The sequence below is a fragment of the Manis javanica genome, chromosome 3 (genome assembly GCF_040802235.1).
Source record: "Manis javanica isolate MJ-LG chromosome 3, MJ_LKY, whole genome shotgun sequence".
In the NCBI taxonomy this organism is placed as follows: Eukaryota; Metazoa; Chordata; class Mammalia; order Pholidota; family Manidae; genus Manis; species Manis javanica.
Genome location: NC_133158.1, coordinates 143837174 through 143863105, shown reverse-complemented (window position 1 = coordinate 143863105; position 25932 = coordinate 143837174). Strand labels below are relative to the sequence as shown.

Below are 25932 nucleotides of genomic sequence, written 5' to 3'. Positions count from 1 at the left end.
AATTGCCTTCTTCCTTGAGATTGTTTGAAACTCATTAATTTTATTTTTCTTTGGGGAAAGTCAGACTCAGTCATGACTGAGAGGAAATTGCCATTTGTGTCCCTCTGTGGAATCTCTCCTTTACTCCATTTAGTAGCAGTTGGGAGTGCAGACCTAGGTTTACTCTACGCTTGGGAGGAATTTTTTTTGTCTCTATAATGATGAGCATCTAGCAGAGTTCCTCGAATATAGAAAATGTCCAATGTAAATTTGGCAAAAGAATGGGTGAATGAAAGAATAATACAATTGTTACTGTTTAAAAATGAATCCTTTCCATCCTGTTATCTTACTACAATTTGAAACCTCTTGTTAATCAGGCTTTACCAAATAGGTTTAAGACCACTCTACAGAGAAATAGACCTTGGCCACCCCCCAGAAACCGTGTGGCTTTAGGAGAGCTTAGAAGAGGGGGCCTGTGCTCAACAAACTTCACATGAAGCAGCTTGTCTCAGTGATACTTAGGAAATTCTCCATGAGAAGAAAAGATTGTTTTGCAGCGTGAGGCAAAGTAAACCGTTCCCAGCAGCAGAAATATTTTGAATGTTTTCATTTAGGTGGGGCAATGACCTATTTAAATCAAGCCACCACCCCTAACCTTGGTCCTTAAGGCTTTCAGGAGATACTGTGTGATTTATAGGGAAAGAAATCTTTCTTTTAGCTAACAGCTGAATCATGTGTCTCTATGTTTTTTCTTTGCTTTTACTTTTTTCTCTTAATGACTGGAATTTCCCGTTTAATTTCTCTGTCACAGTACTAGTGTTTAGGGGATGAGAGGCTGAATAAACACTAATCCTAAAAAGATGATTGTCCGTTTCAGCCTGCCTAATAAATGCGTTTCTCCATAATGTCGCTCTAAGGAGCTGCTTAAGGCACCACCGGATACTGGGCCTTAGGGTCCTGGAGGGTGTTAACTGCCATCCCTCTATGGATGTTCCCTGTTTGCTAAGGGGCTTCCCCCAGGAGTAGTGACCTCAAGGAAAGGTACTTTACCCCACGTGCTAATCAGATTCCCTTTAAAAGACAAACTTTGTAAACAAGAATAACCTTTTAAAAAGACCCCTTAGATGAAGATCAATTCTCAGAAACGTTGCCATCCACTTACAACTCCCCTTTGACATTTCACAGATGTGTTATTTATGCCGGAGGAGAGGAGAGGCCTCTTACTACCCCCAAACCCAAATCCTTGCTCTGTGCCTTGGGTGCGATGGGGGCTTATGACCTGAGTCGCTGGGGAAAAATGGGCCCCCTCTCGTCTCTTTGGTCAGCTCGGGTCACCTTGGTGGAAGTCTCCTGTACACGTCTGGGAATACTCCGGTGGTGCGGTAACCTGAGCCTCTTGGGGGGATTCTTTTTCTGGAGTTCTCCCAGGTGGCCAGGCTTCCCGGGCCCTGAATCTGCCTGAAGCAGAACCACCCGGGGGCCCCCACCACCCGGGGGCCCCTACCACCCCCAAGCTCTGGGACGGCTGAGGGACTGCACTAGCCATTAATGGCCATCATCCATTTTTAATCAGAAAGATCACAAGAGGCATGGTAAGCGAATCCCAGACGCAAGTCAATTTAAATAACATTCCTGGAGAAATCCAATCACTTAAAACTGAGACACCTACGCGAGCAACAGCCCCCGCCCGTCTGGCGGGGAAGTGCGCGGCAGCCGAATTCATCTAGATCTGGGGGCCCCCGGGCTGGGCGCGGAGCCTTAACCCTTCCAGGCCCGGACGGTGACCGGGGGCTGGGAGAGCGCGGCCGGCCGCGGCCAAGATGCCCGCGGCCGCGCCGCGCAGGCCGCCTCTGCCGTCTCGGGCGGCTCCGGACGCCCCGCGCCCGGCCCGGGAGGCTAGGCGCGGGGTTAAGGTCAGAGCTCCGGAGGCTGCTCGGAGCCACCGCCTCCCACGGCTGCGGCGCGCCTCGGGCTCCTCCTTCCGCCCGAGCGCGGCCAAGTGAGGGCTGCTCCGGCCGCAGGTAGCGGCGGCACTGGAGGCGGCGCGCGGGGCCCGAGCGGAGCGCCCGGGGCGGGGCCGACGGACGCGCGGACAGACGGATCCCCCGGCCCCCCGCCCCGGACAGGAGCGACGGGCTGCGCCGGCCATGTGGGGCCCCGCGGTCACGGCCGAGGGCCTGTCGGTGGCGCCGCCGCCGCTGCCGCCGCTGCTGCTCCTGCTGGCGCTGGCGGCGCCCTCGCGGGGCGGCGGGGGCTGCGCGGAGCTGGCGTGCGGCGAGCGGGAGCGCTGCTGCGACGCGGCCAACGCCACCGCGGTGCGCTGCTGCAAGCTGCCGCTGCACGCCTTCCTCGACAACGTGGGCTGGTTCGTCCGCAAGCTGTCCGGGCTGCTCATCCTGCTCGTGCTCTTCGCCATCGGCTACTTCCTGCAGCGCATCATCTGCCCCAGTCCACGCAGGTACCCGCGCGGGCAGGCGCGGCCCGGGCCGCCGGGGGCCGCGGGGCCGCCCGACGACGACGACGACACCTCGCCCGCGCTACTGCGCGACGAGGCGGCCGCGGGTTCCCAGGACTCGCTGCTGGACAGTGGCGGCGGCGGCGGGGGCCGGGGCGGGCGCTCGGCCCCACCCTGCGCTTCGGAGCACGAGCTGCGCGTAGTCTCGCCGGTCTTCCTGCAGCTGCCCAGCTACGAGGAAGTCAAGTACCTGCCAACCTATGAGGAGTCCATGCGACTACAGCACCTCAGCCCCGGGGAGGTCGTGCTGCCCGTGTCGGTGCTCGGCCACCCGCGAGGCGGCGGCTCCGGGGAGTCCGACGGCGGCGAGGGCCGCTTCCCGCTCATATGAGCGCCCGCGGCCGCTCGAGGACCGCGCGACGGGACGGGGCTGGGGGGCTGCGTGTGGGACGCCACGGTCGGGGCGGCGGTGGCAGCCACCAACTGCCTCAGGCCCCGCCTGGCAACCGGGCCTAATCGCCCTGCGACTGGGTTGGGGTCATCCTCCCACCCCCTCCAACGTCCGCTTTCCCGGGATCTTAAGTTTCCCTACGTTTAAGACGGTTCAAGGAAACATTAAGCACGCGCGGCGCGGGCAACAGAGCGCACGAGCCCGGAGCGCAACTTGGAAGGACGTGCCCACCCTCAGCCTCGCCTCGGATTGTGTTCACCCACTCGTAAGTGCCTGCTTCCCGAATCAAAGAGAACACGTGAGCCCCTGAGAGCGTCGGGAGAAGGGCAGTAACCTTTAGGGGACGAGGGGGAAAGGACGCAGTTCCACTCCGTTCCCTCTCCCCTGCACAGGTCGCGGCCCCCCAGGATGGGCGGAGGGCGAGGCGCCGGAGGGGCGAGCCGCCACTGGACACTGGAGCGCTCAGGTCTGGGAGAGCAGCACCTCGGTGTGATCGAATCCCTCCTGGCGGATAACCCAAACACCCCTTCTGTGTCTTCCTAGCCAAGCGCAGTCACAGCTGATGGCTCACTTCGGTGGGGGTCGCCCGTGATAGCTGGTTAGCTGCTGTACCAATTCAAGATACAGCAATTATGTATATCCAAGACCATACTGGTAATAAAATACAGTTGGGCTTTTGATTTTTCAATAACTGAGAAGATATTTATATTTATTTGTCTTTTATTTTTATATTTTTACCATGGATTGAACACCTCAGGAGGGTATTTCTTCAACTAATGATAAGGTAGTTCTTTTATCAGTGGCCCAGAAATTGCTCACACTCTGTAGTTCTTGTTTAATAAAATGTTGGGCATTATTTCATTTACAATGGGAAAAACAAGAGGCATGGTCAAATGAGAAAATATATGTGACATAAAAAACATGAAGGATATCTTATTTTCACTATTTGAGAAGAATATATTTTATTTTTAGTACTGTGGCATAATATATAACTTTTTATAACTACATTATAGTCTAGGTCTTAAATCTATCATTCCTCACATAGTTATATGTAAAAATGACTGGTACATATATGCCATACCATGAAGCATGATGTCATGCACTTTCCCCTCCATTTTTTATTTGGAATACATTCCACAAACATGAGGCAGAACATAAGAATTTGTGCCTCGTAACTTTTGTTTAGAGCCATAATTGTGCAAGTAATGTACTACAGGAGGAATCAGTCAACCTACCTTAAGAAAAAAATAAGTGTTATTGTATCAGTTCTACCATTCTATGAAATGTCTTTTAAGCAAAAGGTAATATAAAGTAATATATTAAAATGCATTATGTATAATGTACATGTGCACATTGTCTATGTACAATATACACATTGTAGACCATGTAATTATTACAGTTTATAATTATCATGAAAAGAAAAGAAAAATTATAAAGGTTTCTTTGCTTGGGGACAGATGACTATTCCATTACGAATGATTACACTTGTGGACCTCACACATGTATCTAGAAACATTGTTCTTATGATTGAAAAAGTCTGACAGTCCTGAGGAATCTTAAAATATCTGAATTGTATTAAAAGAAAGTTATTTGATTACTTTAAATTTTTAAAAGCTGATTGAAAAAGTCTGACAGTTCTGAGAAATCTTAAAATGTCTGAATTGTAATAGAAGAGAATGGTTTATTCAGCTTCTAGAAGCTAATGACCCTGTCATTAAAGAAAATAATTTGAAATGTGTTAAAACATAGAAAAACATTAAAATATTGCTCTGTACAAACTGTATTAGATCTGTGTCTATATGGTAGTGTATTAAAATATGAAATGTTTATCTTTGTCATTTAAAAGCAATTTCAAGCTGTGAATTGGAAAAGGCATCAGTTGAGGCTCTATCAATTGAAAATGGCACAAGATTTAATGAAAGAACATTATATTGAATGATCACATATAAAAATGTTGCTCAAACACCATAAATTTTAGTTACATGTGGCTATCAATACCACCCACCATTCAAACAAACTGAAAAGTTGCCATATTCTTTTAAATGATTTATTGTTTGAGGGTATACTGTTTTAGATACTTCTTAAAATTCACCCATATCTGAAACATCAACATAAATATTCAAGTACCATATACAAAATATATCCTATATGTTGTTACTATGAACATCTTGAACTTTACAACAGAATCTTGTAAAAATATACTTTTAAAATGAGTCAAATATGTTTCCCTTGTATCAACTATGGAACATTTCTCTCCTTAAAATTCTTTTAAGGCCGTCTATAATGTGACACCAATCATGCAATGAGAGCCTAGTGAATTTTAAAATTACAAGTTTTACACTTGTTTTTTTTTCTACATACCACACAAGCTTTTATTCGCATCCCTCAGTCCAATAAAAATGAGTTGGACTTCACTTTTTTTCTTGTAGTTCCTTGATTTACCTAGCAACGTTTTGTTCAGGCATAATTTTGTGGGGAAAAAATCATTTAAAACTATTTCTGTTAGCAATAAATGAACATGTCTCATGGTAACACCCACACAAATATGACATACCATGTTAATACACACAGAACCTATGTGTTCACAGCACTAGATACCTGGGCAGAAACATTATTTAAGCACTAAGGGCAGTGTCTGGGTGTTCAATCTAACACCTTTGACCTGGAAGTTATTACATACAACTAGTAGAAAATAGTTCTCTTCACCTGAAAATAATTCATGATGAGATGCTGATTTTACTTACTTTTAATATTCTTTTATATATACTTGTAGACCACATATAGGTGGTCTGTGACTGATTTTTTGCAAGGCTGTTACATACATACATACACATCTTAACCAAACCCCCATGGGAGTGCCAGGCTCTCCAGTGCTAACTGAGCCTTCACTCCTGGTTTTCAGTTACCATGCTAATTCACATAATAAGACAATTCAAGCATGTTTTATTTTCACTGACTTCTCATGAGTAGGGAAATAATAGTGCTAGGTATGTTAAGAATCCCCCCAAAATGTGAGAAACATGATTGATTTCTAAATCATATATACGTATATATATATATATTCACCAGTTGCTTAAAAGCAATTTGTTATTGGCATTCAATAGCATAGCCAAGGGGAAAAATGCCTTCTTGAGATAGGATGATAGTTTTATGAGGCCATTAATTGCCACATTCTGCAAATGTAAGTGTGCTTCCACCATGGAAAATGGCATTGGCATATATGCCAAAGGGCATGAGGTGCACTATATAAGGAAAACAAGATTCAATTGTAAAGGCCAAAGGGAATACTAAGGAAATGGCCTCAACAGTTTAAAAGGCAATATGCTAAGTACCTTAGTGTTGTACTTCGTGTATACAGTTTCTCTCAAGTGGAATTAACAAAGGAAACAATTCAGGGCTGAAAGTGACATGTGATAAACATGAATATGATGTTCAGATTTATACAATATTCTGCATTTGTAAAAATTTCATGAATCATAATTAATTTGGGTTTCCAGATTGAAACAATGATGAATTGCTTTATTTTGAGCAGCCCAACATTAACTCTCTCTCTGTAAGTTGCAGACAGCCTATCAATAATAGAGTATTTGGCAAGTTTATATCTGACCTCACCAGTTTATGATTTACTTGTCATTCTCCTTTCATCTATTGGTGAAAAGTGTAATAAATGGTGGAGTAAGGGAAGGTAGTTTATCAACCAAATAATGAATCAGTGATTGTCTAATTGCAAGAAATTAAGACATCCTTTCTACCCTATGGACGGAAAGGATGTCTTAATTCTTTTTTTAAATTTTGCCTACAAAATAATAAAATGTCAAACAAAACTAGTACTTTGAATTTGTTTAAGTACATATAGAACCTAATTTATTTTCTTTTACTTACAGAATTCACTTGTAATTTTGTGGCAAAAATTTGTGCTTGCCATCAAACTAAAGATGATCGTTTCTTTTGCCTCTTCAATTTATGTAAGTATCTTCATTGTCTTAATATCTTCTAGTTCTTATTTTCCTTCTTTGTGTGTTGTTCTTATCCTGATTTGGATTTCTGTAGACATATCCTTCCACACACAACCCTTCGAGCTCCCGAGTTATCTTTGCTGTGATTTAGTATCACTGGTTATGGCTTGGCCTTTTGCACAGTTTTCTTTCTTTTTTTGGTAAAACAGTATTTTTCAAGTGTTTCCTTTGTTTCCTTTCTGCATCTCACTTCTGTAGTTTACAGTGGTTAGTGTACAGTTGTTAGCCAAGTGATTTTTCCTTTTTGTCCACTACAGCACTATGAACACATTTCTCTTTGTTCTTGTATTGAGAAATTCTCTGTTATACTGGACAAGTAATGCATGTCTCTAGCAAGGATTTTAATTTTTCTAGATCTCAAACATGATATATGATGATTTACCTCATATTTTTGCTCCCTCACCTGGGTTTTTCTGGAGGTATTGTCTGCAGTTTTCTCCCCATCTTTCCCTAGAGAAGTGTTCTCTGCTGTATTTATAAAGGCAAACAATTAGACCCTTGCATCATAGTAGTGACAAGAACCTTATTTTGGCTTCCAAACCTCAAGTGTGTTATTTTTCCATTGACTATGTATCTTCCTGCTTTTAGATTTTTTTCTCACAGGCATCTTTGTGGTTTCCTCTGTGTTTGTCATTTTATCTGAGGAATGGTTAACTTTTCTCCTCATTCTTGCTCACAGACACTTTGTTGTTATACTAGATAAAAGATGAAATCCTTCCATCTTTGTAGGGAAGACCTTATTCCAGCCTCTAGATCTCAAAGATAGTGTAATTTACAATTGATAGCTGTATCATTTTTACATTCTCACGGATTTTCTGCATGGGCTCCTCTTCAGCTTCCTCTGGTGTGGTATCTGTTTTACTGAGTAGATTTGAAGATACCTCTAACTTCACATTTCTTTTATTCTTGCTTCTATATTATCTTGAAGAATCCCTACTGTATTGTTTCAGAATTTGTCTTCTGCCTTTTTGTTGGCTGCACTTGTTTCATCAAAGGATTGGAATCTTCTGGATTTACTCCTATTTTATTTTGGTTTATGTGAATTTTCTCTTTTTTATTGACCAAAGATTTTACCAGATAAAAATTAATTTTTATTGTTTTCCTGGTTCCTTAAAGTATCTTAATTTGTCTATTTAACTTTCTTCTTGCAAACTCTTCATTGGTCTGTCACCTTTCTCCATGTGCAGAACCCCTGGTGAACCAGCTCATAGTTGCAGCTGTATCAGATTCCTGTAGATTTATACCAGTTTTACCTCTTGCTCTGATGTTACAGTCTGTCTTTTATGTCATAGTTCCCTCTGCCGAGTTTTTCTCTTGGAAGCTCTTCACAGGATTCTTTTCATCATTCTTTTCTTTGAATCTTTTCTGTTGATGTAAGCAGCTGAGACTCTTGAGTTTAGTATCAGTTCTGTACCTGGGTTTGGGATAAAGGGACATTTCCCTGACTTGGCTTTTCTTGAAAATTAAGCCCATATTTCTTTACATGCATCTCTGCACACTTATCTGTTTGACAAGACAAATAGTTAGATTCTTGAAAATCTCTATTGTTTTCTTAGGGTAGGTCTTGTTGTTTGACTAACTCTATTTCGTATGTTCTTTGGCCACACCTTCAGTTTCAGGGGCATTAGTTTTGGTTTCATATTCATTAAGATTACAAGAGCATTTTTCTTGACTCCTGGTCAAGAACATCTCCTGGTCTATTCTTATTTTTTTTCAGAGTCAAACATTTCTTCAAATTGACTGTAGGCAAGCATCGTATCTTTTATTTGGATTCTGCCATAAATACTTGCAGACTAAGAAGTCTACAACTTCATTTTTCTTTTCTTTCTTCCGTTTGGTAATTTTTTAAAAGTTTTGTATAGTCTTCTACATCTTTTGATTGAAAAACGTGTACACTCTGTGTATGTTCTAACATTTTTTCTATTACTTGGTTCTTCTTGAGCAATATTTTCACATCTTTTGTTATAGATGTTTTAGGTTTTTATTGTAATTTCTCTCATGTATCTGAATCCTTACTAAGGGTTTCCTGTGAGCAAGTTTTTAGAATTTGGAGTTGCCATAAGTATTGTTAACGTCTGCCAGACCATCCACCAAATGTACCTTTGCGGTTTTCTTAAGCTTCTTCACACCTGTAGGATTTTCTGTCGACTCACCTCTTTGCTTTGGAGTTGTCCTGAGGTTCTTGACATCTGCCAAGTCTTCTACTTGGTTTCCCTTTTCTTTAGGAGTCTTGTTTGCTGGTGTCTAATGGGTCTTCTATGGGTCCAGGTTTTTCCACAGAAATTCTCAGAAGTTTCTTGATGTCATTTCAGCTGACTGACATTTCTTGCTGGGAGAGATCCAAGTTTTTGTTGATTGTCTTATCTTCTGGATCCACAATTTGCTGTGGAGTTTTCCTAAGGCCCTTGGTTCCTGTTGGGTCTTCCACTGGATCTTTCTTTCCTTTAGGCATCCTAAACAATCCCTTGATACCTGTGAGGTTTTCACCTTTTCCATGTTTCCACTTGGGACATAGAGCATTCTGGTAGCTTTTGCTCTCTGGCTATACTGCTTGCTTTGGTGTTTTTAAAACCTTTTTGATGCCTGTCAGATCTTCTTCCACCTAGTCTGCTTATTCCTCAGTTGTCCCCAGAAGTCTCCTATGCATTGCACTTAGATTTTTCTGCTGACTCTGTTTTGTGCCTTGGAGTGTTTCTCAGCTTTTTATGGACATCAGCACCATTTATTTATTCCTCTGGTTCTTTGGTGTTTGCAGGAGTTCTGATAACTGCAAGGCTTCCAAGGGTTTTACCTTAGGTGTTCTCAGCAGCCTCCATCTTTCTACTGGTTCTGAATTCTTCTTTCAAGCATTCCTCAGATTTCTGTGTACATTATCATCATTTATTTGTTCCTCTGGTTCTTTGGTGTTTGCAGGAGCTCTCTGATGACTGCATGTTTTCCGTCGGTTCTGGTTTTATTTTAGCTGTCCTCATCCTTCTGGTGAGGATTCTTAAGTGTTTGCTGCCTGTGGTTTGTGCTTTGGCGTGCTCCTAAGCTCTCTGTGGAAATTATCTCCATTTATTTGTCCCTGTTCCTTTTGGTGTTTCCAGGAGCTCTCTGATACCTGCCAAGTCTTCCACAGGAGCTGCCTTTTCTTCAGGTGTTTTCAGGAGTTTCTAAAGTTAGAGTTTCTACAGTTTCTGGATTCTGCTTTGGAATACTCCTAAGCTTTTTGTGGACACAAAATTTTACTTTAATAAACATCTGCAATCTACTTATGATTAATAATCCCACAAGTTAATTCCTAAAATTTGTCTTACTGTGTTTGAGTTCTGGCAATTCACTTCAATAAGTTAAATATCATTTCCAGCATGATCCGATTTAAAATTTGGTTTGACTTGGTAGCCTTTCTTCCAAAGAATAAAATATAAACACATGTAAAATTTTAGATTTAAGCTTGGCAGTTGCAGTGGGGGTGACACTTTTCATTTGCTATCATGATGATTATAATGGCAATGATAATTCATTGAATGAATGCTTACATGTGCCAGGCACTGTGCTGGGCATTTTACGTACATTATCTCATTTAAAATTCACCACAGGTAAAGCTAAGGCATATAAGTCCCATTTTGCAGGTGAGAAAAGTGCAACCCAGGAAGATTGCATAATATGCCCAAAGTCGTGTGACTGATGACCTGGTCACCAGAAGATCCAGGGGCAGATCCACTGACTCAAGAGCTGGCACTCTTAACCACGGAACTTTTCAATATTCCATTAATTTAGCCTCACAGACTATCTTAACATTAGAGCTGTGGCTGAAGCTGCATAGGTCACATTAGCATTACTTTTTACTTTTTCACAGATGAAATAAGGTAACTTTTGTTATTTGCTGTTTAAGGAGCTGTTATTAAAAATACAACAGAATCTGGGCTGGGAACCTTTAATGACTCAAACATTATTTGTGGGAATGAAGAAATGTTACCTAGGTAAAACCGGAAATGGTCAACAAAAACAACTCAGATAATGGTTTTTTCCATTTCATTCAGCCAATTTCTTCAGCTCCAAGTGTGCCTCCTTCCTGGTCTGACTTCATTAACTTTTAAATTCGAAAAACATTTCTTTAAAATAGATGGTAAATCTTGTCCAATACTTTTAAAAAGAAACAAAATAGTTTTCATACTCTGAGCATAAAAATTAGAACCAGAGCTTAACCTTACAACTAATACTCAATGCCAGTAATATTGAAGCAAGGACAAAAATAGCTTCTTACATTAAGATTGCTTATTTCTTGTGTTGTTAGGACTTCATATGGAACGATGTAGAGGTTTAGAGCTGGGCTGTCTGGGTCAATCTCTGGACTCTAGACTTACTAGTTAGGTGACGATAAACGAGCTGCTTAACTTATCTAAGCCCGTTTTCTCAGTTGTAAAGTGGGGAGAGTACCTGAGATGGTTGTGATGCGTCTTAAGGTTATGTACAGAAAGCTCTTAACACCATCCCTGGGACAAAAAAAAATGAATTTTAAGTGCCATTGTATACACATTGGTTGACACTGGGTTCTTGTGTGAAATTCAGATAAATTTGTGGAATGTCAAAAAATTTTCCAGTTAATCCCAGGCATATTAATGATTTGAATTAAGAATAGAAACCCTGTTGTGAAAAACAAAGATTAACTTTATTTAAAAAAGAAAACCTGTCAGCCGGTCTTAATGGGGAGTTGGGGGTTGAGAGTGTGACATCTTGGTGTGAGGAGCAAGTGCACTGGGAGAAAGGTAGGAAGAGCTGGAAAGATAGGCCATCGGAGTAGGAGGTTGGGACACTAGATCTTGAGATTTCGAGATGAGGTGAGGACAAGGCTGGAGCAGTGGCCTTGAATGTGGGTCCTGGAGAATGGCCTTCATGGCTGTAGGAGCAGAGAAGGGTACAAGTTTCTGGAGGAATGGAAGGTAAGGCAGCATTATTTACAATAGCCAAGACATGGAAACAACCTAAGTGTCCATCAACAGATGAATGAATAAAGATGTGATATACACATGTGCACACACAGGAATATTATTCAGCCATAAAAAAGAAGGAAATCCTGCCATGTGTGACAGTATAGATGGGCCTTTAGAACATTGTAATAACTGAAATAGTTTGGGCAGAGAAAGACAAATACTTGTGGTCTCACTTATATGAGGAATCTGAAAAAGTGGAACTCATGGATAGGGTGAACAGATTGTTGATTGCCAGTGTTAAGGAGCTGGGCAGGATTGGGGGGTGCAGAATGAAATGGGTGAAGGTGGTCAAAGGAAACAAAATTTCAGTTATAAAAATAAATATGTCCTGAGCGATCTAATGTACAACATGGTGACTATAGTTAACAATATTATATATTTGAAAGCTGCTAAGAGTAAATCTTAAAAGTTCTCATCATAAAAAAGAAAAACTTTGTGACTATATGTTAGACTTATTCGATGATCACTTCACTATATATATACATATATATGTATCAAATCATTATGTTGTACACCTAAAACTAATACAATGTTATATGTCAATTATATCTCAATTTTAAAACAAGGAGGCTCCTCTCTCTGAGGTCGTCCGCACTTTCTAAGTGTGTAACCTTTTAATCTTAAACTTTGTCTCTCCAAACCTTTCAAGGCGACTCTCCTTGCTAAGGCTGCCTGCTGCACTTCCCTCTTTAAGTAACTAAATAAAACTTTCACTCTGCTTCAAAAAAAAAAAGGAATGCTTTCCAAGAAGCAGTGGACAGTAAAGATTCTGGGGCTAAGTTAGCCACACCAGATCCACTGCTTTCTAAGGCTGTGATTTCAGTTGAGTTACTTAACCTCTCTCTGCCTCAGTTTCTTCTTACAAAAAGGTAAGACATCAGAGGGTAAAGCTCTTAGATAGAGCCTGGCACCCACTAACGACTATATATGAGGTGGTTGGCAGTATCACTGCAAATGGATTTGAGAGACAGGAAAGGTCAGTGCTGGCTTGGAGGCTATGAAAAAGTTTCTTAGAGTGAGTTTGGGATCCCCTAAATTCCAGAATGTATCAAAGCAGACTTTTTGTGCTTATCAAAAGCCTCAAAATGTACATAGCCTTGATTCAGCAGTTTCCCCACTGGAAAGAATCAAGATTCTGTGCAAAGATTTGGTTACAGGCAACCTTTGAATAACTGCTGTGATGGTGACATATTGAAAACTGCTCACTTATCCAATAACAAGATACTGATTAAATACATTCTGCTCCATCACCCAAAGGCACATTCTGCAGCCTTTAAAATGATGTGATAAAAACACTTATTAAGATAGAAAAATGTTTATAATATGTCACTAAGTGAAAAGAATCAGTAATAAAACCATATTACAATATAAACACACTGGAGAAAATACAGTTTAAAAAATCCATATTTTTAAAATTGAAACATAGTTGATACATAATTTATATTGATTTTAGGTATTCAATATAGTGATTGGACAGCTATCTACATTATTAAATGCTTACCCCAACTAGAGTAGTTACTATCTGTCAACATAAAAAAATGTTAGAGAATCATTGACTATATTCTTTATGCTGTACTTTCATCCATGTGACTAAAGTATTTTATAATTGGCTGTTTGTACTTCTTTATCCCCTTCATGCCACTACATTGAGATACTCCAATAAATGTATAGAACTCTCCAGTCCTTTTTTGCTTTTATTTTCGATTACTCAGGTAATAACAAATACAACTTCCTTTTAATTATTAAAAAAAGAAAACATTACAACAAAGTTCCCTCTAAACACCTCAAGCCCCAATCCCTGCCCACTCCTCCAACTTGAGATTCAACCAGTGTGTGGTGAGTATTCTTTCAGATATTCTCTTTATATTTTACAACATGTGTTTATATTCACATATAAAAATGAATATATGTAATACTATTTTTCAATTAAGTTTTAGCTTCTATACAGTTTTATTACATGGGTAGCTAACCACCACCATAATCAAGATGCAGAACTGTTACATCACCCTTTATAGTGTAAATAGCCACATCCACCCTCTCCCTCTCATTAATCCTTAACCCCTGGCATCCACTAATTTTTTCTTCATCTCCATATTTTGTTATTTCAGTAACATTATATAAATGGAATTATGCAGTATGTAACCTTCTGAGGTTTCTGGTTTAACTCAGCATAATTTCCTACAGATCTACCCAAATTGTGTGTAGCAATAGTTTTAACTATTGAATAGTATCCCATGATATGGATGTACCACCGTTTGTTAAACCATTCACCCACTAAAGCATGTTAGGGTTGTTTTTAGTTTTTAGCTATTATGAATTGAGCTACTGTAAACATTTGTGTACCACTTTTTCATGAATATGTTATCATTTCTCTGGGATAAATAAATGCCAAGGGTGCAACTGCTGCGTTTTATCATATGTGTATGTTTAGTTTTGCAAGAAATTGCAATACTCCTTCCTTATGGCTACCATTTTATGTTCCCACCAGCAATAATACATGTACAATCCATTTTCTCTGCTTGCTTTGTGTTATCACTAGTTTTTATCTGGGCCATTCTGATTGTTGTAGTTTTAATTTGCATTTGCCTAATGGCTAAGATGTTGAACATCTTTTCATGTACATAATTTACCAGCTGTATATTCTCTTTGGTAAAGTGTCTATTCATGTCTCTTGCCCATTTTCTATTGATTGCTTGTTTTTACTGTCACATTTCATAGTTCTTTATATATTCTAGTGCAAGTCCTTTGCCAGATATACAGTTGGCATATTTTCTCCCACTCAGTCACTTTTAAGAGTTGTTTTTATCAAAATGATTCATGCACATATTTAAGTAGGCAAATGGTTCTATGAAACTCATGAAAAACAGCAGGACTGGATGTCTTCTTTCCAATCTCCCCCTCCCCAGAAGCAACCACTTTCAGCTCCTCTAGCGAGCTTCTTTGGTATTTCTTGCCACATTGCTAAGCAGGTTTATTATTTCCTGATTTTTTGTTTTTGTTTCTTGGTATTACCTTTTGCCTTTATACCATAAAATGAAAATTGAGGTTTTTTTTTTTACCTTACCACTCATCCCATCCAACACTTGCACCCCAATTCCTCCCAGACAAATCCATGATCCCATACCCACAAATCTAAATCCAAAAAGGTTCTTCATAATTGACCCAACCTGATTCATTTAGCAGCAAAATCTGACAAGAAAATACTTCTAATCTTTATTCATATTGCTTAATGTAAATCTCCAGGTGTTGCACTGCAGAAATATTGATACAATTCATTAGGGTGTGATAGCTGAGACCTTTCTGCCAATGCTCTATAATAAATGATAGATGTGCTATGTTATAAAAATTTTTTGAATATATTATTTAAACAAATTTGCATTCTGAAACATATTTGGCCCAAGGGTTTCAGATTGTGGACCTGAATGATTATTATTCGGTTAAATATTTAGTGTTTACATTATTATGACTATGTAAATAACTTCTTTTCACAGGTAAGCCATGTATGATAATTATAATCATTATAATCAAAATCATGCAGAGTTACTGTTATAGATTAGCACATTTTAAATTAAGTTAAAGAAAGTTAACATAAGCTCATATAACAGGAATTTTATTTGATGGTTTTCCTGTATGTTATTTAGAAGAAATTTAAACTGAGCATCACTTCCTCAGAGAGTTTGCTCAAATAGCGCCTTCTTGGTGACGCCTTCTCATTACACCCTATTTAAAACCACATCCCCAGTCATTTTTCTGTCTCCTTTGTGCTTTGTCTTTACTCATTAATATCTGAAACACTATGTATTTTGCTTGCTTGTTTATGGTGCATCTTTTCCCCATTAAAACATCTGCACCATGATAGGCAGGGAGAATTCTGTTCTGCTCAGTGCTCTGTGTGTCATCTACAGCAGGGCCTAGGCCACAGTCTGGCTCACACGCAATGCTTGTAAATGCTATCACATGTTTGATAAATGGATTTTGCCATTTAAAGTGTAGGTACTCATCAAAAATGAGGAAAAAAGATTTTATTCTGCGAAGACAAGTGCCACAAAAAGGAATTTTATTTTTGAATTAAAAACTTTTTTGTTGTAACTGCTTTTCTAACAATTTTGAATAATGTTATTAGACTTAGAAGATAAAAATTTAGTTTTGTTGTAAATGCTATCTAGTATTTTAAGTCCAGGAAAAATACATTATAGTCTTGAATCCTTTTTAAGATGACTGCTACAGCTATGTGGCAGTAAGTTTTATGATACAGACCTTTAAAAACAGATAGCAGATGGAGAAAAAAGATTACATTTTGTGCATCTTGTGCTTATTTGCATCTACCTTAAGAACACAGAAAACGAAGAGAAAGTAATATTATGTTAGTGATAGATGTTGAGAGGCAAGGGGAAAACACTGGGAAATTGGCCATAGGTTCTATTATGGGTATATAAAAATTCTAATTTAATCCTCTAGCACATTGTAAGTATTAATCTCTATGAGAGTACATTCTAGCATTTAATGCTAGACATACGGGGTGTCTTAGCTTGCAAATTCTAGTTATTAACTAATTGTAGAAGTATAAACACTATTTGTCACTAACTAAATGAATAACTTCTCTGATACAGCCTTACTTGAGAGCAAGCAAATATGCATCAAGTAGACGCTTTATTGCTTCTGGAGTGAGCCATTTTAAACACTCTGTTTTGGTGATGATACTCCCCAAATGGAGATAAGCTTACAGCTACTTTATATTCAGTTTATTTCCATAACATTATTAAGTGTTTCTCCAATTAAAAAATTTAATGTGAATGTTATTTACAGTAGATTATTAAGAGAGCATTTTAGATAATCTAGAAAATCTGGAAATATCTGAAAAATTGAATTGCTCTAAATTGTTTTGAAATGGTCCATTTTAGAAATCACTACATTTAAAATTATGCATGGTACACTGTAAGCAAATGATAGGCAGGCAGTGCTGGTCAGCTGCTCAAGCCAAGTTGTAGTAACAGAGTAGCTTTAGAGTAAAGCAGGCAGAATAACAAACGACTCTGTTAGAGGCTACATAAGGTTTTGGACTTACAAATTTTCTGGCCCAAAGGTCATTTACCACTGAGTAGGAGAAACTGAAGATGCATAGGCTATGGGCAAGGAGAAGATAATGATGGGTCTTTTAAAGAGTTGCTTCATCACCTTCTCTTTGGATTCTGCAGGTGGTATTTAAAGAAATACTGACAAGTGGTTTTGCCACAATCTTATCTACAGATAAAATAAAATCTGCAGGACAAATAAAAATCCATGTATTTTTATTACTGCATATTACCTTTTATGCTGTGTATATTGTAAATTCTGGCTTTTTTTTTCTTCAGTGTAAGAATTTATAAGGAAAATGTGTTTGAGATATTTAAACAAGATTTATACAGCATAATTCATTTTCAGAAAAGTATATATTTCCCTTATGTACTGTGGAATTGTATAAAATTGCTGGACATGAGAGACTCCATTTTGAACCTGCATGTTCCTTTCTAACTAATGAGCTCTTGAACTGGGCCAGAATTGGTCAGTTTTACAAGCAGTTGCTCATAATATCCAGCAGAACAACTGGTGTTCACACCATAATACTGCTGATAAGAACTTCATAATGACGAAAGAGTTAACTAATGCAAACTAAGTATAGTTTTATTTAATAGCACCAGTACACAGATCAGAGAGTAAACAAAAGCAGTTTAACTGGTTATCACCAAATTAACAGTTTTTTTCTCTTCTCTTCTTTATCTAATGCTTGAATTACCCCCCTTCTTTTTTCTCATAAAAACGCATTGCTTTCCCTATATTAATAGGACACTTTTCTGGTTATTACTACAGGATCTGTGCTTCCCGAATTGCAATTGAGACCCAAAATAAAAGGCCTTTGTTTTCAGCTTTGCCTCCATTTCTCCAATGACAGTACAGAATGAGATATTTGAAGATATTCTTCAATTGATGGTCATAGTAACTGTTTACTATATTAAACCATTTTCTAAAATATATTTGCTCTAAAAGCTGTTTATTCCTTATCATGACTTACGCTCCATATTACATCCCATACTATCTGTGACAAAACATTGTTGGGGGTATCATCATGCCCTAGAAATATCGTTAATCTGTAAGAGGGCCAGGTTCCAGATATTCTGTATCGACAATTTTCTCTAGTTGACATTGATGCCAGGGTTTTTGTTCACGGAGTCGAAGAATGAACTTCACAAACACTCAAGGTAGGAGAGCAAGTGAGAGGCTTTTATTTAGATATAAAGTAAGAGGAAAGAGCTCCTGGCTTGCGCCGGAAGGGGACAAGAGAGTCCAAGGTGGTGTGTAAGTCCAGGGGATTTATAGGTAGTTGAGAGATAGGGTAGGGATGCAGACCTACCAAATGGTTCCCAAATGTTTATCTTTGAAGAGACACTAAGTTTCTTATCAGTCCTCCAGGTTATTCTGAAAAGTTAGCTTAACAGGAAATCTACTGCTTTGATTTCTTCCCAGGATAGCAGCTTCTTGGTCTGGGAGCATATTAATTAAGCCTGCCTGTCCTGCTCCCAAGGCAGGTTGAGCTATTATGTTTGTTAAAGAGTATGTTAAGAAACTTACTTTTTAACTTCTTGGGTTTAAAAATGCAATCTTATCTTTAAGATGGAATTCTTTCTATTTTTACTATGTTGTTTATGACTGGGCTTACTTGCTAAATTAATTTCCTAGGTTGCAAATTATTTGATTAGGGCTAGAGGAAGAAAAGTAGCATCTGGGTAAAGTAAAAAAATAAGCTGGGCCTTTTAGCATGCTAAAGTAAATCTTACAATAGCATGATTTAATTGACACAATAAAGACATGGGCTATGCTGAGGTATTTTCTTATCTGGGGAATATTCAAACATTCCAGGCCAGGTTACTCCTGGCTTTTTAGTTTTAACTAATTTCACTGAAGAATGCCTATATTCCTCATTTGATATTTTTACCTTAGAGAATTAATATGACTCTGACTTTACTTAATGTTTAACAGGGAGTTTTGGTAGGGGTTTCTTCACACATTGTTACATTGTTCTGGCTGATTAACCTGCTTTGCTTTTTCCTGGAGGCCCTCACCGTACTCTTGTCTATAAACCCAGGGTCCCTGTCTCCATATGTTACAAAATACAAAATACATATAAAAACTCTAAATTCTAACAAACCATCCCAAAATGTATAAAACTATTAGTGTTAAAGCACCTGAGAAGCTTTTATAATAGATATTTTTAAAGTGTAAGACAAAAGGACATATAAATGTGCATTCAGTCTGATTGGGAAAGTGATATTGTGATATAATAAAGAATATGTCTGGTCTTTGTCCCTGGTTCCTAGTATGGAACTTCCAATACCCTAGGAATTTCCTGAGTATTAGGTGTATCTTTGTTATACTAATGAAGTGACTCTAGGAGCCTCTAGATAGCTTCAGGATGGGGGCTGGTGGTCAGAAAAACTTTCCTGGTGATTAGAAGGCTAGACTTTTCCACCACTTGGCCTCCAGGGAGAGGGGCTGGAGGTTGAGTTTTATTACAAGGTCAGTGATTTCATCAAGCATGCCTATGTAAGTTAAAAAAAACTTGGGACATTGAAGCTGGGGGAAGCTCCCTGGCTGGTGAACATATTGATGTGCTAGGAGGATGATGTGCCCAGATTCCACGAGAGGGCACAGGAGCTCTGAATTCCATCCAATCCCCAGCCTTATGCATTTCTTCCTCTTGACTCTTCTTGAGTCATAGCCTTTATAATAAAACTGCAATCATTAAGTGCAACATTTCAGTGAATTTGTTTTGGAGAATCATCAAGCCTAAAGAAGGGTCATGGGAACCCCGAAATTTGTAGCAAATTTAGACAAAAGTGAGGGTGGTCTGGGGACCCCATTTGCAGCTAGTGTGTGAAACAACAGCTATCTTGTTGGGAAACTTGCTCTTTAAGGGATCTAATGTTAACTCTAGGTAGCTAGTGTCATAATTAAGCTGAACTGTAGGATTATCTAGTTGGCATGAGACTTGTTAAAATGTATTTAGTGTCAAAAAACGTGGGATTCACTAGAATGGCCCTGATGCATGGAACATAGTTTAGGAGGAGAAAGGATGTGAGAGCCAGGGTGAGGAACCACTGGCTCCTAAATGGTTACCTAGTCATTCATGGTATGAACCTGCAACTGCCCTGCAATTCGTTACTAAAGGTAAGAGCAATCAGGGAAACTTAGAAATGCTGATACACTCAACTCCCAAGGAGTTGGCTCATTGGATATGCGAAACAATGAGGAATATATTAAGCACACAATCCCTTGGCTATTGCCATCTGTAATTGCTAAAATGAGAGTAAAACAGAATGCTAGGGTGACTCTTCACCCGGAACCAAGATCAGGTCTGCGGCCACTTGCCTCAGACCTGCCACCAAAGGGAAAAATTACACTGGCATGATAGAAAATGCCTCCAAGATCTCTGGTCACCAAGAAGTTAGTCCATGTGGGGTAAGGGCAGCACCAAGAAACTACTGAAATCAGAAGGTATGGTGTGAAGGACTTGTCTCGCTTTGTGCATAGTTATGACTGGCTCCCTAAAGAAGCTTTACTGAAATGTGTCATGAGAGTAACGGAGGGGCAGTGTCTTTGGTTATGAATGCTGCAGAATGCCAGCACGTGTTTGGGCTGATGCACTACCCACAGCTCAGTACAGAACAGTCACAGGTGGCTGTACATTATTCAGACATACAGTAGGTTATTTCCAAGGAACAGCCAGCCTGGTGGACTGAATAAAAGCTACTGTAAAGAGTGTGTTTACCCTGAGAAGGACTTACCAACTTCCCCTAGAAATGCCAAGTGGGACACTCTAGATAAAGCAGCTGATATGCTGTATATCGAAATCATAGGGGGACTGGCTTTATGATGCTTGGAATATTCATCCATTGAATATGCCTATTACCCAGGCAAATTCCACTGAATTTACCCAGGTTATGATAAATGATATGATTAAGGGGATGCCTTGTCCTTGGGGTTCCTGGTGTGCTCATGATGTCTTAATGCTTCATGTAATCTTACTGTTGCAAATTGAAGTGTGGGAGCACTTTATTGTATTTGCTCCCTCTACTTCCTATAATGAAACCCTCATTTACAAATACCAAGAACATTAGAGTAGCAAGAAAATTGGGAGAAACAGATGGGAAAATCAAGGGCCTCATCTCAGTGGGTGGAAATATTTAGACAGATATTAAGAAATGGGATGAATAAAATGGACATTGATGAGTTTTAAATAATAGTCTCAATATAGCAGTACTGAAATTTGGGAAGACCCCTTGCTGGGCCTCCAACATTAAAAGTTCCCCCAAAAGTCTGCTCTATTTATCCCTATTTGGAAGAATTTTAAAAATCAGAAGGCAAAGATTGCAATGAGAAACATCCTGAAAATGCCTAAGAGAATAGGGAGGTTAATCAAGATAAGGACTGACAAAAGAGCCTCTGCCACTAGGCTCAACCCCTCACTGAAAGTCTCGTGCACATTTGTGAGTAAAATGGTCAAAGGTAGAAAAGATTCCCGGACGCTTTGACCCGGGAGCCCTATGCACTGTAGTTATACTAAAATCTGTTAGTAAATTTCAAGTGGGAACTACAAATATATTGAGAGCATATGGAAACTGAAGAGTTGATGGGATTGAAGTGACAGTCTAGACAAAAACTGGTATATTTGACCAAGGTTTATGTGAGGTAGCTATGACTCTTTTACCTCAATGTATTAGAGGGATGGATGTCACGTCTGACTGGAGAGCATTCCCCTAGTATTGTAAAACAGAAAGCATGTAAATCCTTCCTTCAAGTCAAATCCATTAGACATGCTAAATGGAAATAATGGAATGAATAAAACTGCTGAAGCCCACACATTATAGAAGCTACTGTTCTAGGATAGACACTTCTATACAATAGCTGTGTGTGGAGCATAAACTGAAGATTATGTCAAAAGCCAGTAAATGCCTCCCAGCAATGACTTTTGGGAGTTTGGACTAGGAGATTTCTATTCGCGAGGCAAATAGCTTGCTATCAGACATTAATTGAAAATGTCCCTCTGTGGGACATTAAATATATGACCTGACATACCCATGTCATCTTGGATGGTCAGACAGTGCCCAGAAAATTCCATAATAAGGTGGAAGTGGTTTGTTCAGGAACACACTACCAGGGGAATACACAAAGTTACAAAGTATTCATGAGTTTTTACCCTAGGACTGACTTTGGAACCATGTGAGGAGCTGCAGGATTCTGTCATCTCTTGGATGGTGCCCTATAAAAAGTTCTCAGCTGACTTAACAAATAGCTGCTTGGTTTATGCACGGCACTTTCAACATGAACAGACAACAGTGTTTGGAAGGCCATCATTCTGATCAAAAAAAGTAAAAACAATTTGGTGAGCTGCATGCTGTTTACCCTTCTGTTTGGGTTTTTACCTACTCATAGGCAGCAGCAAATGGCCTGGCCATATGGTCAAGCAGAAGGGCAGTGCAAGATTGGCCTATATGGGAATCACTATGGGAACTTGAGGGATGCATTAAAGTAGGCCATATAAATGCCCTTCTGAAAATCCCCTTCCAGCATTGGGAAGTGATTAGAATTGTCACTTGAGATGGCCACCTGGGTTCATCAAACAAGTGGACATTGGGGGCCTGCAGCAATTCAGAGATGAGTTGAATCTAGACAAACTCCTCTTGCAAGCTCTGAGGAACAAAGAGCCAACAAGAGCTGTTCTGTCTGCCAACAAGAAAGATTTAGAGATTTAGAGAATGCAAGTGGCTGAGGAGAAGATTCCCTGGGGAAAGGCCCCAGACATAGCTGTGCAAATGCTCAGGGTACCTAAAAGAACTGGAACAGAAGATACTGCACCCATTTCTTCAGACCAGGAATGCACTTTATAGCCCATCATGATCAACAACAGGCAGAGATAGACAGTAGCCCCCCTTATCTGAGGGGGATATGTTCTAAGCCCAGTGGATGCCTGAAACCATGAACAGTACCAAACCCTACATATATACTATAGATACTACATTTTTTCCTATACATATATGACTGTGATAAAGTTTAATTTATAAATTAGGCACAGTAAGAGATAAACAACAACTAATACTATAATAGAACAATTACAATATACTGTAATAAAAGTTGTGTGAATGTGGTCTCCCAAAATATACTCACCCTCTTGTCTTGTAATGATGTGAGATGATAAAATGCCTATAGATGAGGTAAGTGAGGTGAGTAACACAGACATTGTGACAAAGCATTAGGTTACTACTGACTTGCTGATGTGACATTAGGAGGATCATCTGCTTTGGGACTGTTGACCGCAGGTAAGTGAAACCATGGGAAGTAAAGCCACAGATAATGGACGACTATTTTATCTTCTTCAGAAGAATTAGAAGGGGCTATCGAAACACTGGTTGTCTAAAATGGGAAGATATATATGCATGAAGGGCTGGCTTGCATGCCTTCATGTGTGCTCATGCTCAACATAAGGGGGCTGGGGTGGAGTCCCCACTAAATAAATTCCTCTGCTATTCTGGATCTAGGGGTGAGGGTGGGTGATGCTGGTGAATCAATCATGCAATTCTGCCTACAGATGGAGGATGCTGGTATGACAACTATACTTTTTTCTTTCCTACATAACCATAACTTTCTTTTTCCTACCTGATGCAGTGGTCCTAGGCTGCAACTAGATTGTTGGAAGCAGAGATGATTCCTAAGCAACAAACTGTAACTGTTTTAAAATCCTGTATGTCAGAACTTCTAAGGGCCTGTGGGGGTTGGGTTGTGCTTTCACCTCCCCTGGCAATATTGGAGCTTACAAAGAATATAGTAATATTGCTTATTGGCAGAAAGAGCCCATTAGTTTTGTACCTATGTAACCCTACCCCTTTATGAATGGGAGTGGACAGAGCGGAAGCCACTTGCCAGACTAGTATTGTTGCCTGCTGTCTAGACCAGCACAGTGGCCGAACATAATGTCCTTCCAAAGATGAAAAGGTTTGGGTATAAACTGGAGAGGAGGAATAGTAGCTAAGGGTAATGAAATCAAGAAATGGGTTATGCGATGAGGGAATTCCAATATTAATGCTTGGAAGGAAGCTCAGAGCAAGAGATGATGTTGTCTTTTAGCTCAGTATACCAGATGCCTGAAAGCGTAAAGCCATTTATTGCTGAGACCACTCCTGCTTTGGAACTTGATAAGATCAAATGGAAGCCTGCAAACCTAAGTGAACCTTGTCCTAAGAGATATTCTGGCCATCCAGTATGATGATGGGTTGGATTAATTATTAGAGACAGGATGGAGTTCTACTAATGTGTCAATATCTTTTGACTTATTTTTCAGGTTATATCTACCATAATGCAATATGCTATAACACTGACATTGCTGGAAAGATTATAATACTGATATTGATAGTTAAATGTATTGGGAAATTGAGTTTAATAGCTTCCTATCCTCACCCCACACTGACTCGTCCAAATGTTGCTGTATCTGTTATACTCAGTCAGTAATGTTCCTTTGCTATAAAAGATCCTGTGGCCAAAGGCCAGGGGTGGCCTGTGATATAATAAAGAATGTATCTGGTCTCAGAGCTGGGGTGAAGGGTAGGGGGGGAAGGTAGAGCTTCCAAAACCCTTGGAATATTTTGAGTCAAGGTTTTTTTTGTTATGCTAACAAGGTTACTCTGTGTGTGTGTGTGTGTGTGTGTGTGTGTGTGTGTGTGTGTGTGTATGTTGGGGGGTGTCTAATAGCTTCAGGGTAGGGCGGGTCATCAGAAAAATCACATGGTTAGAGGGTTAAAACTTTTGGCCACCTGATCTCTGGGGAGAGGAAGGGAGCTGGAGATCACAGGGTCAATTATTTAATCAAGTGAGCCTACATAATAAAACCCTGAAAAAAATTCAGGATAGCAGGGGCCTGGGGGAGCTGCCTGGTTGGTGAACACATGGATGTGCTGGGAGGACGACATACCCGGTTTGCACAAGAAGAGGGCATGGAAACTCTGTGTCTCCTTGCTTCCCCACCCAGCCTTCTCCTCTCTCCTAGAACTTGCTTTATGCATCTCTTCAATTTGGCTGTTCCTGAGCTGTATCTTTTATAATAAAATTATAGTCAAAAGTAAAGCATCTCAGTGAGTTCAGTGAGTCATTTTAAAGAACTATCAAACCTACAGGGGGTGAAAGGAACCCCCAAATTTGGAGCCAAGTCAGGCAGAAGTGTGGGTATCCTGGGGTCCCCACTTGTGGCTGGCAATCGAAATAAGGGCAGTCTAGTTGAGGACCTTGTCCCTCAACTACTGGGTCCTGACACTAACTCTAGGTAGTGTCAGAACTGAATTGAATCCTAAGATGCCTAGTTGGTATCAGAGAATTGTTGTTAGAATGCAGACATATTTCACTGCATTTTTTTAAATTGTAGTAAAATACATGTAATATAAAATTTACCTTCTTAACCATTTTCTTTTTAAACTTTTTATTGAAATTTACCATAATATAGAAAACATATACAAACTTAAAAGTACAACTTACAAAGAAACCGCTCAATTATATTTTACAAACTGAACACACCCTGGTAGCCAGCATCTGGATGAAGAACAGATTATTCCGACATTCCAGAAAAGAAAAGGAGTATGTTGAAAAGAGAGAAACACTTTCATAAAAGAAACCTGGATATAGAAAAATATGGAGGTGAGAGGTAATCACTTTCCCATGTATTTGCATATACCCACTCTATAATATACCTTTTGTAAAAATGGTTTCATAGAAAATGATAAAAAGCTTTTGTGGTAATAATTATGGGACATACTAAATTAAAGCTAGTCAAACAGGTTTACCACTCAGGGAGATTTTCACAAATTCAGACCCCAGGGCCCAGTGTCTGAATATTCTCATGTCAGAAGAGGAATGAGGAAAATAATTCTTGCCTATTCTGGATATGTTTCTAAAATTATGGTAAAATATATATAACAAATTTACTACTTCAACCATTTGAAGGCGTACAGTTCAGTGGCACTAAGTACATTCACAGTG

General features: G+C 39.7%; 2 protein-coding genes across 11 annotated transcripts in view; one reads left to right on the top strand and one right to left on the bottom strand.

The window, feature by feature from the left end:
• Positions 1 to 1995: 1995 nt before the first annotated feature.
• On the top strand, positions 1996 to 25241 carry C3H3orf80 (chromosome 3 C3orf80 homolog). 10 transcript variants are annotated; one of them, XM_036997923.2, is made up of 3 exons: positions 1996 to 3150; positions 6770 to 6850; positions 17725 to 25241. In XM_036997923.2, exon 1 carries the CDS (start codon positions 2127 to 2129, stop codon positions 2823 to 2825), a length of 699 nt encoding a protein of 232 aa, XP_036853818.1. In that variant the 5' UTR covers positions 1996 to 2126; the 3' UTR covers positions 2826 to 3150; positions 6770 to 6850; positions 17725 to 25241. The 10 variants fall into 10 exon arrangements, with proteins under 10 accessions (XP_036853818.1, XP_036853816.1, XP_036853812.1 ...); XM_036997921.2 differs by having other exon boundaries at positions 1996 to 3539; XM_036997917.2 differs by having other exon boundaries at positions 1996 to 3669.
• The window catches only part of IFT80 (intraflagellar transport 80), a 146439-nt gene continuing 132192 nt past the window's right edge, over positions 11686 to 25932 (bottom strand). The window contains exon 20 of the mRNA XM_073232147.1: positions 11686 to 11783. Within this exon, the coding sequence (XP_073088248.1) occupies positions 11778 to 11783 (6 nt within the window). The 3' untranslated portion in view covers positions 11686 to 11777. The remainder of the gene's footprint in view (positions 11784 to 25932) is intronic.